Consider the following 17,864-nt stretch of genomic DNA (forward strand, 5'->3'; position numbering starts at 1 on the left):
ATCAATAATAGAACAGTAATAATCTCACATAGTGTTTTTATTTAGTGTCCTGACAACAACATTCTTTATGTCTCATAAAAACACAACATGACTCAAATTAATTGACGTGACTTAAAAACTATTTTCTGCTTTGTTTATGACAGCCGCACCTAAAAATATTCAGGCTGCTAAGGCCTGCATTACCTGAAATATTAGTAATAAGAACGTGACCAAACGTTGGGACTTTTAGTAGATCTTCAGGTTCTGTGGTCCTTGCGGAATCGTCTGGAACGTGTTAATGAACATGTACCTTGAGAGGGTGATGTAGAGGTACCGAAACCACAGAAGCTGAGTGCGATGACGCAGCATGGCAGCCTGTGACAAACACATTGGGATTGAAGGGATACATTAACTAATGACATGACTAGAACATTAGAAAATAACTGGAAGCTTAATGAAGCGTCATTTCTGTCTCTGACTACTTATTTTATGCTTCCTCTAACATTATTTCTTGTTATTTATGTCCTCCTAAGTGCATATTCAGATTACAGTGTACTTAAAGGGGGTGTGCTTTCTAAACATACAAAGTGACGTGTCTTGCGGACAAATTTGTCCGCACTCAGGCTTACTTTGGCTTGCTTGTAGCCCTTTGAACCAACAACACAGTGGAGATGTGATGGTAGAAACCAGCTGAAGGGAAGGTCGAGGAAGGAGATGTACTTCCTTAGAAGGCCAACTGTCTCCAGGGAGAGCAGCACACACCCTGGGAACAAAGACAAGGGACACACAGACAGCTGGTAATGTTAAAAGCTCAGGATGGACTTTAACTAGGTCACTGTCCAGACCTGAAGCTCAGCCTGTTCATCAGGTTCTTAGGAAGTAAGAAAAGGAGAAGTGTGCTGGTGCTGTACAATGCTAAAATATAACATCATATAAAAGAGCACAGTCTGCTAAAGTGGCATAGGTGGTTTCCTCTTCCAGGCAGCAAGAAACACCCTAGGCGATTAGCTGAGATCCCTATACAACGTGATTGTGAGGGTTATCATCGGCCTAATCATCACTTTGAGCCAATAGTAGGGCGAGTCATCTGGGTGACACAGGCTGCCTTGTAGAGTTTTATTCTTACCCCTTGAACCTTTTGCCATGTTACAACCCCAAACTTCAGTGCATTTTATTGTAGTGTTTGTATGATAGGCAGTACAAAGTAGTGCCTAACTGTAAAGTGAAAGGAATCGACAGTTTTCACATTATTTTATTTTACCAAAATAAATCTGAAAAGTGTGTCAGGCTTTAGCTGCCACCCCTACCCTGCTGTATTTTGCTTCAAAGCCTTTAGCACAAAAGTCCAATCCTGGTCTCATCTGACCACAGCACCTTCTTCTACACATCTGGGTTGTCCACATGACTTATGGCAAACTTTAGACTTATGTTTTTTTTTCCAACAATGGTGTTCTTCTTGCCACGGCCAGACTTGGGAAGTGCAAACTAATAATTGACAGATTCTTCCGCCTGAGCTGAATTTTTGCAGCTCCACAAAGTTACCGTGAGCCTCTTGCTCCTCTGATTAATGCTGTTCTTGCTCTGTTTATTACTTTGGTGAGTTTTGAAGGCAATTGGTTGCACTGGATTTTATTTAAGGACAACAGAATAAAACAGCTGAATAAAAATGAATGGCAATCTTTTCAGATTAAAAAGTTATAATAAAGAACCATGTAATATTTTCCTTTTACTTCACATACACACTGAAGTTTGTAGCTGTCATGTGACCGAATGTGGAAAAGTTCAAGTTAAATTTGCTCCTTTTAGAGAATTCCCCAACTGTGGCATTTTATGAACCTTTTCTAGGAAAACAAAAGTAAAAATAAAAGACATAGAAAGAGAACTATGCACAGACAGAAACATGTCTATGATGTCATTTCATCTGAAATGATGGGAACAGGAACATACTGACAGCAGATGACTACACAGAAGTCCAACCCGCTTCATGTTGCCACCATTAGAGCAAATAAACTGCAGCAGAGAGAAGATTCTTGAACGTCTTTGAACAGAAGAGGGCGCTAGATATTCAGTAAATACCCCAAAATCTGCAAGTCTCTGCTGCACTCTACTTTCCAAGTAAACACGTGTCAGTGTCTTAAAAGTTGTCCTATGCTGCATCTTACCTTTAGACAATTCACCAGTGGAAGCAAGGTGTCTGCAGGGGAAAACAAGAAGGTTTAGTGTTGTCTGCATGTCTCATATTGCAGGAACATTTATAAGTTGTATTTATGTTGGTGGCATTGAGGACAACCTCAGACAATGCTGACTTTTGAACCTATTTATTTGGATACTCGTACTCGTCGTATCTGTTTATTCATTTTTGGTTATTGTCAGTGGACACACTGTCCCAGGATTTCCCCCGGCCTCACTCTTTAAGCATACATTGGCTGCTGACTCAAACCAAAGAGCAAAACACTGAGATGCAGAGTGCTGTGAAACTAGCACACACTCCCTCTGGGCTGCAGCCTAATGGGAATCATGACATGTCATTTTTAGAGCTCACATTTTAAAAACAACCTAGGCTCGCAGGCTAACAGAGAGCCAGAACCACGAAGATACAAGTGGTTGCTAGTAGAAGATCTGAGGGAATTCTAGGGATCTTTATGCACTCTTCACAAACACTTTTCTTTAAACAGTCTGCCTGAACCGGAGCCGCCCTCCCCTCCCTCCCTCTTCACCACTTCAGGGACAGGATTTACGGCCGCTTGATGGGAGCCGAGCCCAGTGCCTCAGAGGACTCTGTTTGGCTGACCTCTTAGCTATGTAACAGACCAATTCTGAAAAACATGATCTCTATGCATGTGTGTGTGTGTCTTTGTGGGACTGCATTTAGAGGGATGGCTGTTCTAGTTTTTACGAGTCCAAATTTTCTGCATTTTCCTGGAAAGACTCTTATGACTGTGGAGTGGACTGCTTTCAGGCTTTTAGTGTTGTCGGTTGCCAAAGTCATTCTTATGGCCAGAGATAAAGTCCTTCATGGCAGCTCCATACCTGACAGCTTTATAGATGGCTACGTGATTGGCATGACCACTCACACCTCTTCCATCAAAGGTCACCACCTGAAACAACAAAATTGCTAAAGGTTTGGATAAAAACAGCAGAATCGTGGTGTCTAAGAGGTAAATCAACCGAAGCAAGAAAAAGAAAAGACGCAGGGTTAGAGGAAGCATACCAGTGCCTGACTGTGGAGATGCCTGGCAGCTGACAGCCAGATATTTCAGAGTGTTTTTCTGTGCATACTTGAACACCACAGGAAAAAACAAGCAAGGAAAAAAAATCAGGTCAAAGGAAAAACAGAAGGCGCATGACTGAAGATGTGAGCTGCTGTGCTCAGGTGTACTCTACCATGACTTTCTTTGCAAAGTGTAAGCTCCCCCGTGTCTATGAATTATCAGTAATACATGAATTTTAATTGTTTAACAAGAGAACGGCAATATGTATAACCAAAGAAGCAATATTAATCACACTAAACTACTTTGGAGAACCAGCTTTCACTGGTATTACAACTGAAAGTCTTTTAGACAGTGTCTCAACCAGCTTTGCACATCTAGAGACTGACATCTTTGTCAATTTTCTTGCAAAATAGCCCAAACTCAGTCAGGCTGGATGGAGTGCCTCCTGTGACATTTTCAAGTCTTGCCACAGATTCTTGATTTGATTTAGGTCTGGACTTTGACTGGGTTGTTTTAACACACACATGTGCTTTGATCTAAACCAGAGGTTTTCAAGTTCAGTCCTCCAGAGCCAGTGCCCTGCATGTTTTAAAATGGTTCCCTATTCCAACACAGCTGAAGTACTGAATGAGTTGCCTCTTCAGTTAATCATCAGGCTTTGCACAGAGCCGATAGTGAACCATTTTTTTCATTCAGGTATGTCAAACCAAAGAAACATCTAAAACATGCAGGACACTGGTTACTGAGGACTAAGGTTGGCCACCCCTGATCTAAATCATTCCATCGTAGCTCTGGCTGTAGGTATAGCATCATTGTTCTTGTGAAGGAGAACCTTCCCCTCACTATTAACTCTTTAATATGTTTCTTTGAGAACTGTCCTGTATTTATCTCCATACATCTTCCCATCAACTCTGACCAGCTTCTCTGTCCCTGCTGAAGAAAGCATCCTCACAGCATGATGCTGCCACCACCATGTTTCACAGTGGGGATGGTATATTCAGTTTTCTTAAGGAAACGTTTTCCACCACTAATAGCATAGCATTAATACGAGCGAGTTTAATTTTGTCCTCATCTGATATTTTTCCATGTGTTTACTGTGATCTCTAAATGGCTTTTGGCTAAGTATATATGATATTTCTAATGGCTTTCTTTCAAAAAGCTTTCTTCTTGCCACACTTCCATAAAATGTCAGATCTGTGGACTGAATGCCCATAGCATGATGATGCCACCACCATGTTTCACTATGGGGATGGTGTGTTTGAGGTTGTTCAGAGACTGTTATTATTGTAAGTCCACTTTTTGGGCTGTTTAAGACTGTTAGGGTCCTCACAGTCTATCTGTGCAATGTTTAATCTCCCTGCTTTCATAAAAAATAATTATATATATATTATGAATATATATAACAAAAGACCAACAATGTGTTATGCTGAAGAAGCAATATTATTCAAACCCAACAGGGTCTTTGGGTTTTCAGTCAGTTGATGTATTAGAACAGCTGTTTCTTTCTGTGTGACTAACATGACTCTTTAGCGTGCTTTGGGGCTGCAGTTTTCAGCAGCTGGGCTGGACAGGATGGGAGCAGATGGTGTGTTTATTTGTCTACTTTATTAGTAAAAAGGGATCAGCAGCTACAAGACGGAGGGACCTGATTACACTTCCACAATCTAACATAAAGAGCCTCTTTTCCTGCTTCTGGGGTTTCTTTAGCAAGGGTAATTACTATCTAGGTTCTTGTTGATTTAAACCACATGTGGGGGAAAAAAAGAATATGATTCTAAATTTGCTGCATTGCCATTAGCTAATAGTCCGGAACTGCATTGACGGACGATAAGAATCTTTGTCTAAACAGATTTTAACTTTCTGCTGCAGCAGAGGCCATTTCCTCTGCTTTTCCAGAGCTAAAAATGCATAGTGGGCTGGGCTAAGAGGGATTATTACACACGCCACAGTAAAACAGGGATAATGAACTGGGAAACTGTGGTGCCAAAACATATGGCTAATATAAAACAATACATAAACTTGCAGAGAAAGGCAGGCAAAATGTCAGTGCACAAGAGTTTTGAGCGGCCATGAACATACCATGTTGATGGCGTGTGCTGTTATGTGTTTCAGTACTGCAGAGGAGACTAATGAGACGCTCCATTCTGCTTTGGGATCATCTGGAAGCTTTCTGTAGAGGGAAGAAAAACAAAGAATAATTTGATTATCAACCCGTTTAAAAGGATATCAATGTCTTCCTCATTGAGTCGGATTGTCCCCTGGTCAGATGACACCAAATTCAAATTTTTTGGCATTCATGCAAAATGCTATGTGTTGCAAAAATCCTACTCTGGACATCACCCTGACACACCATTCGCAACTGTGAGACATGGTGGTGCCACCATTATGTTGCCTTTCTTCAGCAGGGATAGGGAGGCTGGTTAGTGTTGAACAGAAGATGGATGGAACTAAATACAGGGCAATTCCAGAAGAAAACCTGTTAAATGCTGAAAAGACTGGAGACTGCAGTGGAGGTTCACTTTTCAGCAGAGGAATCACATTAAACAATTACCCAGAGCTACAGTGGAATGTTTAATATCAAAGTATATTCATTTGTTAGAATGGCCCAGCCAAAGTCCAGAGCAAAATCCAACAGAGAATGTATGGTAAAACTCATGGTAAAACTGTAGCTGTAATTGCAGCCATTCGAAGTCAAGCCTCAAGTCTCTAATAACTGAAATAAACATGTCCTCATCAAATTCATGACATCTACAGCACCTCTGACCCTGCATCCCTGTAGGTTAGAGGTGCCACATAACCATTTGATTATTTTTCAAACTTTTAATATTTATTAACAGTTATGTTTTAATAGTATTAATGCAACATAATGGACAAGACAAAGAGTGATAAGTAAATAAATTACAGATAAACATCTGAATGAATGAATGAAACAGGAATAGCTTTTTAAAAATATTTCAGCCAGAAGTGTCCTTTTAATGCTGCAGTTAGCATAACAGTGAAAGAATGTCGAAGGTGAGTTAAGTTCATTTTGTTCTGAAATGATAGAAAGTCATTCAATACAGCGTTCAGCTGGAGAGACATTCAGGTGTTCATTATACAGCTAACATAAACAGATTGTTATGATTCATTAACATCCCATAATCTACCGACGTCACTGACTAATGATCAAGTTCATCCTTTCGCAGTAAAACAAGCACAGCAGCTGCAGTCTGTAGCTCTCATCCAGCCTCCTTTCACTCTTTATTACACGAGATAACAACTGACTCGAGTCTCAGACCAGGAGTCCAGGTCAAGTCTCAAGTCTTAAGGGTACCTATTACATAGCATACATTAGAGTTTGTGGTTGTAACATGACAAAATGTAAAAAGGTTCAGAAGGCATGAGTACATTTGAGGCACTGTACTTTACTAAAACTGAACTGATTATTTCTGTCCAAAGCACCAGATTTGTATTTTTACACAATGCAGATTCAACACAGCAAGTTGTTAGTTGCAAAGATAACAGAGTACTGAAGAGTTCAAAGGTTAAGGTTCGGTAGGCCTGTAGCTTCTTCCTCATCTGAAACTGCAGCCTAGAGGCGACACAAAGCACATATCAAACATCAAAGTTGGCCAACCCACTCTGGTGACCTACCTAACACTCACAAATCCACTGCTTTTGATGCTGAGATACAATGCTCAGTATTGATCTCCTGTGTTTCCCAACATCCTAAACCTAAGAGGAAAACACACACACACACACACACACACAAGTACAAAGGTGCTTAAAATCTGCTTAGCTATGAATTTGGCTGACACAGTTCACAGCAAAAACCCAGAGGCTTGAATCAAAAATAGAGTGAATCCTGTCCTAACTTCTCTGTTTTATGTTGATGAAAACCTCTGAGGGATGCTGACAGACTATTTCTGTAAACTTTAGCATAAATTCGGATGATTTTCCCATTTTAGGCCAGAATATAGTATATAACAAGAATAAACATTTTGGGCAAAACTGAGTCTTTGTCTAGTTGGGCAATTTTTAAAAACTGAAAAATAAATGCCAAAAATAAAAATAAAAAAAGCTGCAGATGCATTGTGAGCTGTAGCCCCGCTTACTTGGGAGTATAGGTGTGGTTGTGTCAACGGTTGCCTCCCTGCCTTTTGTTGCTAACAAAGAGCCTGGACTGTGGAGGTCATAGAGGGAAGTGATGGATTAGGACACAAATCTATTGGCTGCAGGGCCTATGAGGGGTTCAGACATTAGGGGAAGGGGGGCTGTGAATGAGGAATAAGGGTTCAGAGATAGTTTAAAACTGTCTATCATGTATGAAAGCCCTGGCATGACAATTTGATACCAGTGACCTAGTAATAAGGACTGAGCTTATGTGTGTTTTGTCCAAGGATGGCAATCTGAAACCAAATGTATTCAAATCAATATGGATCTACAAGCTCCTTGCAAAATTAAACTTTATCACATTTGTCACATTATCTCCACAAAACTCAATGGGTTTTATACAGATATTATATGATATGGCAAGACAAACTAACACATAACTGTGAAATGAAAGCTTAATACATGGTTGTCTTTTGACAAATAAAATTCTAAAAACTGTGGCGTGAATGAATTCTCTGCAACTCTAAGTCAACACTTGGTAGAACCACCTTTCTCTACAAGGACAGCTGCAAGTATTTTGGGGTATGTCTCTACCAGCTTTGCACATGTAAAAAAAGATTTTGTTTCCAGTCATTTTTTTGCAAAATAACTCATTCAACATAGTCCGGATGAAAAGCATCTGCAAACATTAACGTTCAAATCTTGAGTCGTTCTAACACATGAATATGGATTTAAATCTAAACAATTGTCCTGAATCAAATGAATTGCTCATTATCAGACCTCTGCAGAACACAACATAGGTGTGGTGGAGCAGGGATGTGTGTTGCAGGATAGTAGCTCTCCATGACTGGAGTTGGAGACCCCTGCCCCAACCCTACCTTGAACTTTTTCACAACTTTCTCCCTGACCTGTCTGCTGTCTTCCTTGGTCTTCATGATGCTGTTTGTTCACAAACCTCTGAAGCCTTCAGGGAACAACTGGATTTATACTAAGATTAAATTACACACAGGTGGAACATTTTCTAGATAGTGCACCTAGCGTACTGGGTTAGACTAGATTTTATTTAGGAGGATCATGGTAAATGGGGCTAAATAAAAAAATGCACAAGAACAACTTTCACATTTGTAAAAAAATATTTATTACTTTCACTTCACGGTTTTGCACATCTTTGTGTTGGTCCTTCATGTAAAATCTCAATGAAGCCCATTTGCAGTTGTGACTTGACAAAAGGTGAAAACGTTGGTTTGAATACCTAAGCTAATAATACTAATTGATGGAACATCTAAGGATTCAGTTAAAGGAAAAATTATTATTTTAATCATTTAAGTTGTTTTGAACTCATGATTCCTTTCACACTGTATTCCATACATTGTTCCTCACAGCTTGAAAATTGCAGAGAAAGAGAAAGAGAAAAATGATGAATGAAAAATGAACAAGATCTACCTGACCTTTCTCTGGCAGGATGCGGGGTGTCTGCTTCACCATGGCAACAGGACAGGCTGCCCTAAAGTAACCTCACGAGCTCCTTTTTGTAGCGTTGCATGTGTATGCCTAATTGCTTGCAGACCTCTGTATGCAGTTGTTGAACTTTGGTCCAGTAAAAGGATTCTGTGTATGTGTGTGTTAGAGAGTGTTTAGTCTGGTCACATGGACCACAGGCCTATGAAACTGCCAGATTTCTGTCCAAACGGTCAGATAATATGTCCTGTTTGGAATGGCCAAGATACCACTGCAAGCTGAGAGTACACCCACAATAAGCCACTGTAATAAGGCGGCTGTGGCAATGGTTGCTAAGGCGACTGACATGTTGTTTCATTATTTACGGGGCCCTAGCGGCTTGCAGATTTTGTCATTCTTCACAAGTTAAATTAATAATTATGGAAGTTGAGGTGTAGTTTTGAAAGAGAATTTCTATAAAATAAATATTCACATTTCGTACATGCAGAAGCATGTAGGTGGTGCTTAGTAGCTGTTTTTTTATATGGGTCAGTTGCCCAAGGCAGCATCCGAAGGGAGTGGGGTTGGGGAGGATGGAGTGCACAGCAGCGCCTGTTAAAAAAATACAACTTATCTGTCAAGTGTGCCCTGAACAAGTTACTATGACATTTACACATGTGCCCCCCATGTTTTGAGTTGGCACCCCTTGCTTACTGCTGTGAATAGGGAGAAGAGGTTGCATGCTATGTTAGGACACGCTGCACTGTATCCTATTCCAGAATCTCAGATATGAGTTCCTGTGTTTTGATTGGTGATGGTGCGAGGGTCTAAGGCAATATCCATGAAAGAACCACTACTGGTGGTGGTGACACATCTATCTTGACTAAGAGCACTGCCAGAGATCAGTGGGAGGGCTGGAAGACCCCCCCACAGTTTTAGGCTCCCTGTCCGTGGAGTATAAATCACCTTTGGTTATTTTTACCACTGTGTAATGTATATTTAAACCTGGTGACTCACTGCTGACTTTTTATGCAAAAAAAACTGTGGTTGATGTTTTTATCTCTGCAGAGATTTGCACAAATCCAATTAAAAACTGAAGCATTAAGATTGTGATTTTCTAGTGAGAGAAGCATTTGGAGCATTTGGGTATTACAGTACTAAGAGTAAGAGAGAGACAGGGCAAAGCTTCGGGTTCAGTCCGACGGATAATGCATAGGTGGGGCAGTGGGATTTACACAGTGAGCAGCTATATTCGAGCCCAGGGAGCAGGCAGAGGTCAGGGTCTGGCAAGCAAGGGAGGCACCAGAGCATATTCAGATCGAATTTGATCGCAAAGGCCCCGCTGTGCCGTTGGGCCCCCAGATACTGTCTACACAGCTGTCCCATTCGGTGAGCTTTAAACTGCTATATTGAAGCTGCTACAGAGCTCACGTAATTCCTGTCACATCCCAGAAATGATCTGCATGTGCATCTGAGCTTGTCTCACCAAGATCTGTCGTCATATAAACACAACCCTCATCAACAACGCAATACAGCACGGAGGATGCCTCAGCATTCATTGGGACAACACTGAAAGATTGTTTAAGGCTTCCATTCTTGTGCTGCAGCGCATGTCTGAGTAAGTGTTTCTATTACAAATACAGATTATCTATAGTGCCTTTCAAAAGTATTCATACTGGTTTAATTAGGTTTTTTTTTTACATTTTGTCCCACACTGACCACGTATTTTATAATTTTTTGGGATATTATGGGACAAACCAACACATTGTACCTATGTGTAGAGTGAAAGAAAATGTTACAGAGATAACTTTTTTTTTTTTTTTACAAATAAAAGTTTTGCATTTCAATACCCTTTACTATAATAACCTTTAAAATCCATAAAATCCAGTGCAACCTACTGCCTTCAGCCAACCCTCACCGGAAACGAGTCCGACTTAGTCGGCAATGCGGACCAAGCTCTGACACCGTTCATACAGGGACCTAACAGCATGTCCCCCACCTCCCCGTGTGTTTGAAGCTCTACCGGAGGTGGGAAGTGAAGCTCTGCATTACGGGAGACTCTGCCAGGCGTTCCCAGCAGACCCTCAAGATTTGTTTGGGTCTGCCAGGTCTGACCAGCATCCTCTCCCACCATCGGAGCCAGCTCACCACCAGGTAGTGGTCAGTGGAAAGCTCCGCTCCGCTCCCTTCTTCACCCGCTGATAATCAACAAAGTTGATTATCGAACTGCGACCCAGGGTGTCCTGGTGCCAAGAGCACATATGGACACCCTTATGCTTGAACATGGTGTTAGTTATGGACAATCCATGACGAGCACAGAAGTCCAATAACAAAACACCACTCGGGTTCAGAACGGGAAGGCCATTCCTCCCAACCACACCCCTCCAGGTCTCACTGTCTTTGCCAACATGAGTGTTGAAGTCCCCCAGCAGAACAAGGGAGTCCCCCAGAGGGGCGCTCTCCAACACCCCCTCCAAGGACTCCAAAAAGGGTGGGTAGTCTGAACTGCTGCCTGGTGCATAATCACAAACAACAGTCAGAACCCATCCCCCAACCCATAGGCGGAGGGAGGCTACCCTCTCGTCCACCAGGTTGAACCCAAGCGTACAGGCGCAGAGATGGGGGGCAACAAGTATGCCTGCCCCAGCTTGGCGCCTCTCACCAAGGGCAACTCCAGAGTGGAATAGTGTCCAACCACTTTCAAGGAGACTGGTTCCAGAGCCAGAGCCATGTGTCGAGGTGAGCCTGACTATTTCTAGCCGGAACCTGTCAATCTCGTACACCAACACAGGCTCTTTCCCCACCAGAAAGGTGACATTCCACATCCCAAGAGCCAGCTTCTGCAGCCGAGGATCAAACCGCCAAGGTCTCCGCCTTCGGCCGCCATCCATACCACATTACACCGGACCCCATTGGCCCCTCCCACGGGTGGTGAGCCCATTGGAAGGGGGACCCACGTTTCCTCTTTGGGCTGTGCCTGGCCGAGCTCTACCTTCAAGCCTGGCTCCAGAGTGGGGCTCCGGTGAACCGCATCCGGGCGAGGGAACATGGTTTCCATTTATGGAAATTATCATAAAGGGTCTGTGGGCTGTGCTTTGTCTGATCCCTCACCTAGGACCTGTTTGCCTTTGGTGACCCTACCAGGGACATAAAACCCCTGACAGCATAGCTGCTAGGATCATTGGGACACTCAAACCCCTCGACCATGGTAAGATGGAAGCCCAGGGAGGAAAAACTAGTCGTGCACTTCACAAATCTGTCTTTGCACAAATAAAGCCAGTGTTGAAAGAAAGCCATGTTTGCCACAAGCCTCGTAAAGGACACAGCAAACATGTAGACAATGGTGCTCAGGGCAGATGAGACCCAAACCGGACTTTTTGGATTACCAGCAAAATTCTGTGTAGTGGACGAGTAACACTGGGCGTCAGCCCGAACACATTATCCCTACTGTGAAACATGGTGAAAGCTGAATCATGCTGTGGGGCCACTTTTCTATTGCAGGGGCAGGAAAGCCAGACAGAGTTGAGGGATGATGGCAGTAGCTTAATACAGAATAATAGGGGAAGAAAACCTGATGGAAGCTCCAAAAGATATGAGACTGGGGTAGAGTTTCGCTTTCCAGCAGGTAAACAACCTTAAATATACAGGCAGAGCTACAATATAATGGTTTAAATCAGCAGTGGCCAAGCCCAATCCTCCAGAGTCAGTGTCCTACGTGTTTTAGATGTTCCCCACTGAGGAGCTTATTCAGCTATGAGAGTTTTAGGTTGTGTTGCGACAAACTATAAAAATGTACAAGGGTGTGAATACTTTTGCAAAGCACTTTAAAACTCTTCTTTGATAATATCACTTGGGAAGTTTCAGCTCTTAAGTCCAGGTGCAATAGCATGAAAATCCTGTAATGAAGTGAGGTTTCAGTAACAATCAGAGCTGTAACTGCTTTAATTTCACAGCTTAGAGATTTTAAATTGTTTTCATATGCATAAAGAACTAACCCAAATATACTGTCCCATAATAGCCAAGCTAAACTGATTAGCTCAACTCTAATGATAAATTTGATCTAAAGGTTGTTCTGTCCTCCTCTCCATTTTTCTGCGCAACAAAATGAACAGCAACAAAAATAAGAACATACTTGAACTGGCGAGGTTAGGAGCAAAGCTAGAGTGTGATTGGCTGTGAGCAGACACAAGCAGTGATAAACTGTTTGGAATGACCTACATTAGGAGTGCTTAGTGTGTCCCACAGTCCTTGGCAGTTGGCTTCAGCAAACATGGACATAGGAGGAGGAGGAGGAGGAGGAGGAAGAGGAAGAGGAGGAGGAAGAGGAGGGCTGGTTGAGAGTGAGTGAGTGGGCTTCTCAAAGTGCTGATTAGCTCTGTATTTCAGGCAAACAGGGGAATACAAAGAAAGGGGAAAATGGGCCACACTCCAGTTCAGCAGCAGTGCAGACAGCTCGTAGAACAAAGTTCAGCTGTATTCTGTGTGCACAAGATGATAAAATGGTGACGTCTGTGCTGTGCAAGTGTGCTGAAGCGCACACACAAACAGACATGCTTGTTCTCCAGGGCACACAGTCTGGGCATGTTGCCAGCTCATTGCTGTGTGTTCCAGGTGAGTGTCAGAGTTCATACAGCTCTCCTGCTGAGCCAACATGCCAGTGCTCACGTGTAAGCAGTTCAGAGCTTCTGAGAAACTCCAAACATTAGAAAATCAAACTGAAGATTATATCCACAAGAGAAAGAAATCTCATTCAAGGCCTCAATGTAATGATTTTTCTTCTCACTGATTTTTCACAAGAGAATTATTGCTTATGATGTGACATCAAACCATGACACTGAAAAAAATACATATCCTTTAGGTGCTCTTCTTAAACTTGCTTTATGATACTTTGTGAAGATGTGCAATAAAAGAATATTCTGATACACACTGGTACTAGAAGAGCATATAGATTAATGGCTGTTGGGAAATGTAAAGCTTTCTTTCTGTATTTGGTGTCCCACAGGGCAGACCTATCAACTTCCTTATAATACATCAGACCAGGATGAATGAAATCACTTGCAGGCAGAGTACCAGGAAGTGATTTGTGGTCAGCGCTTTGTGTTTTAACAGACACTGACTTAAAGGGAAGAATCTGGTGCTTTCCAGGAAGCTAAGCAATGAGCTAAATAAAGAACATCCATCCATTTATACATATCTTCAATCAGGTTGAGTAGTAAGTAATACACAGCAATTTAGAAACCCAGGACCACAGGCCTAAATCGGTTACATTTTATCCCCATTCTTAGAAAATGATCAAACAAACTAGCAGCAGTATGCTTTTTCTGATGGCTTTTCAAGTGTCTGTAGGAATTACACACTAATGAAAAGGACCCCCCCTCCCATCTCATTATCTCTGAGAGAGGAGCTGACTGCTTTAAAAATATCTTTTACTCTATTTCTTTTGATACTTATTTTCAATAGGTATTCCACTTTTAAAGAGAAGATCTTTTTTATTGCAGTACTAAAATTCCAAACTGACATTTTTGCTGCAGTTTCTAAAAGCGCTCTTTAGAGATTTGTTTACATTTTTTTTACCCCCCCTTACCGTCTTCATCAAGCCTTGTTTGTCACTGTTTGACTTGTTTTACTGCTCTGACTGCAGATGCGGGCAGGTTTAGACAAAAAGGAATTTTTTCTACCAATTTCCTCACTAATGAAGATCAACACATAGCTGTCTTAACTGAATGGTATGTTTTCTTTTCTTTCTCATTTTGAAGAGTTACTAAGAGAAACGGGCCTCTGTGTCAAATAGTATTTATATCCGAAACAAATAGGAAGTCAGGGATTACTAAATAAACTATTCTAGACACTTTAACCAAACTAAAAAAAGAAAAGCATACACAGCAAAAATGTTGCCCCTAAGACTATGATCTCTTAATAAGATTTTCCCCCACTGAATAAAGGGGCTCACAATGAATAACTCAAGGCTCTTCCCACATATTAAATGTTGACTGCGTTTTAATTTTGAAGAAATAAACAACAAAAACAACAGCAAGTAACAAAGACTATTACATTAATCGGATTCATGGTGGAAAACAGACATGTGATCTTGATCTAAAAGCATTTAGACAGTTATCTATGTGTTACATGTTTGCTGCAGGTGGATGCTTACTTATGGTCTATGATGGTGACTCTGGAAGCTGGTATCCCCAACACGGCGCTGCTGCTGAAAAGTTCTTCTCTCCGCTGTGCTCCACGATTGTAGTAGTTTCCTGTTGAAAAACAAAAAGTCTAAATTGCACTGTAACTCTTATGAAATTTCTGAATAATTTTAATACTACAGTTTAATAATATTGCCCCGTGTCATTGTGATAAGGTCTGATTGAAATAAAGTGCTGAAGAAATACTGAGCAATGAACAATAAAACCAAGGAACTCTGCGGATCATCAAACAAACAATGGCCGAATCAGGTGCTTCACAGCTTAAGGACATGGAACTCATTAAAGCAGAAAGGGCTGGAGCTCCCTGATCAGTTATTAGCTTTATTGAATACAAATACAGTATATAATTATAATGGTGAGTAATGTCTCATTTTTGGCCTATTGTTTTAGCACGTGGTTTTTGGCTGAAGGGGATTTCACTCCGGGAGTATAAACCTGTTTGCGGGGCTAAAACTGAAAGAAAACAGCCTAGATGAGCGTGGTCAGTATTTCCTCACTTTAAACTACCTGGCTGTTATTATCAATGCTAACCAAGATGTCCTGTTTTCATACCTTCAGACAAACACAGCAGGTGGACGCTGGCATTTAATTCATTTAGTCGTATAATCGTCGGGGCGAAGAACATACATTCATCATCCGGATGCGCAGTAACGACCAGAGCTCTGACGTCTGCGCCGTCAGTTTCTGTCTCTGACGAAACGTTCGTCGTACGTTTTAGCGACTTTATCAGAGCATGCCGATGGCGGTCAAAAATGCATTTTATCAACACAAAATAGAATAAAACTGCGAAGACGACTAGGTAAACATACATTATTTTGACCGCCCCCGTAAACAATCCGTGTAAGAACAAAATTCCAAACTGTCGATGGTTCCGAGTAGAAAACAAATAAATAGCGCGTAATTGTACGGCGCTATTTGTTTAGAAAAATCTTCGGCCAGCAAAAGTAACCATATCCCCCATTTATCGCTACATTTAAAAATACACGATTGTAGTCACTTTGCGTTCCTCTTAACACAAGCCTCAACGAAACGGTAAGATAATTATGGTGAAGACATTTTCATCGGACATACCTTCATAATATAAGAGGTTAACCGTTGAACATTTTTAAATGAGCAAGTTTTTTTAAACGTAACATTTAAAAAGCCAAGCGGCATTACCGTGTTTGAGGGGACGATTTAGGTGTAACACCGCACTGTCTTTGCAGATATATATAAAAGTAGTTATATCATTAAAATATTCGCAAAAAATCCCACCCAGAAGATTCGCAATATTTTATATTGCTATACATCTATACCAGGTTATGTATGTATGTAGATATTTATTAGGCATCCCAAATAAAACGTTACCGAAAGCGTTTGTCTGTCGCTGTCAGGACCTCGACCGACAAATGCGGCGCAGCCTTTTAGTCTGCTCAGTCGTTCACAGCCCACAACCCGCGGATTTACAATCAACAATTCAAACTGATTTCTGTCGGGTGATACCTTTCTTCCCTCTCTCTACCAACTTCAAATATGGGGTGAGTACATATAGGTTATATGCAGCCTGTCGGCGAGTGTACTTAGCACACTGTTAAAGCGACTGGCTGTGCGCTGAAAATCTGCTTTGCAAGATGGCGACGTGGTTGCGAATTCAAAGGTGAAATACAGGATAAGCCAGCTAGCCGCCACAACATCCGAATATGATGTTGAAGTACGTATAAAGCGCCTTCATTTGAGTTGACATATATCTTTTTGCTCGTTTTTTTGGAGATGCTCCTTGTTGTGTGAAAGCAGTCCCATCCCCCCCCCCCCCCCCCCCCCCCCGTTATCATGATGTGCTCCAAATCCAGTTGCAGTTAACTATGTTGTAATGTCATAAATGACAACAGAACCACCAGACAGCTGCAGCATTACCTTCTTTTTTCATAGAACTGGCGATTTTGCATGAAAGCAGCCCGAGGGAACCAATGTGACATTGCACCTTTTTTAATGTGACCTCAAAGCTTTCTGAGATAGATTTATGTTTACAATCCAACCATTTTTGCCTGCAAACCCAAAAGGCCTTAAATCCTTTCTGGGGCTGCTATTAAACTGATGCGCAGGTCGCACAGCGCATGCTCGCCGACCAGATACTGAGTGTGGAGTGGACCAACCCGGACTCCTTAGTAATCGTCGTTGGTGACTTTAACAAAGGTAATCTCACCCACGAACTCCCCAAATATAGACAGTTTATAAAATGTCCGACCAGAGAGGACAACATTCTGGATCACTGTTACACCACCATCAGAGACGCTTATCACGCCGTCTCACGTGCTGCACTGGGCCAATCCGACCACATCATGGTCCACCTGATTCCTGCATACAGGCAGAAACTAAAGCTCTGCAAACCTGTTGTGAGGACGACAAGGAAGTGGAGCAGTGAGGCTGTGGAGAATCTCCAGGCGTGTTTAGGCTGTACAGACTGGGATGTGTTCAGGACTACTACCAACAGTCTGGACGAGTACACAGAGGCTGTGACTTCCTACATCAGCTTCTGTGAGGACAGCTGTGTACCATCATGCACCAGGGTGAGTTACAACAACGACAAACCCTGGTTCACAGCCAAACTCAGAAGGTTAAGATTGGATAAGGAAGAGGCCTTCAGGAGTGGGGACAAAGACATATACAGAGAGGCAAAGTACAAGTTTGGCAAGGCAGTGAAAGAGGCCAAACGACTGTACTCTGAGAAGCTCCAAATCCAGTTCTCAGCCAACGACTCTGCGTCTGTCTGGAAAGGGCTCAGGCAAATCACCAACTACAAGCCGAAAGCCCCCCACTCCATCAACGACCGACGCCTCGCCAACAACCTGAACGAGTTCTACTGCCGCTTTGAAAGACAAAGAGACAGTCCTGCAACCATCCCCCACGACGCCCCCCAACAGCTGCAACCACAATCCACCACCCCCATCTCTCCAACCTCAAGAGG

The 17,864-nt window shown here is 42.1% G+C and overlaps 2 protein-coding genes across 3 annotated transcripts in view; one reads left to right on the forward strand and one right to left on the reverse strand.

Annotated features, from left to right (window-relative positions):
- Positions 1 to 19: 19 nt before the first annotated feature.
- On the reverse strand, positions 20 to 15,864 carry pigl (phosphatidylinositol glycan anchor biosynthesis, class L). 2 transcript variants are annotated; one of them, XM_047379341.1, is made up of 7 exons: positions 15,473 to 15,843; positions 14,872 to 14,971; positions 5,271 to 5,361; positions 3,010 to 3,077; positions 2,142 to 2,173; positions 609 to 742; positions 20 to 354 (listed from the first exon to the last, which is right to left on the reverse strand). In XM_047379341.1, exons 1-7 carry the CDS (start codon positions 15,729 to 15,731, stop codon positions 226 to 228), a joined length of 813 nt encoding a protein of 270 aa, XP_047235297.1. In that variant the 5' UTR covers positions 15,732 to 15,843; the 3' UTR covers positions 20 to 225. The 2 variants fall into 2 exon arrangements, with proteins under 2 accessions (XP_047235297.1, XP_047235298.1); XM_047379342.1 differs by lacking the exon at positions 2,142 to 2,173 and having other exon boundaries at positions 15,473 to 15,864.
- Positions 15,865 to 16,301: 437 nt separating this feature from the next.
- Positions 16,302 to 17,864, forward strand: part of ncor1 (nuclear receptor corepressor 1) — a 72,059-nt gene continuing 70,496 nt past the window's right edge. The window contains exon 1 of the mRNA XM_047379339.1: positions 16,302 to 16,437. The gene's annotated coding sequence lies outside the window, so the exon portion shown is untranslated. The remainder of the gene's footprint in view (positions 16,438 to 17,864) is intronic.

This window comes from Girardinichthys multiradiatus, chromosome 11 (assembly GCF_021462225.1).
Source record: "Girardinichthys multiradiatus isolate DD_20200921_A chromosome 11, DD_fGirMul_XY1, whole genome shotgun sequence".
NCBI classification, from domain to species: domain Eukaryota; kingdom Metazoa; phylum Chordata; class Actinopteri; order Cyprinodontiformes; family Goodeidae; genus Girardinichthys; species Girardinichthys multiradiatus.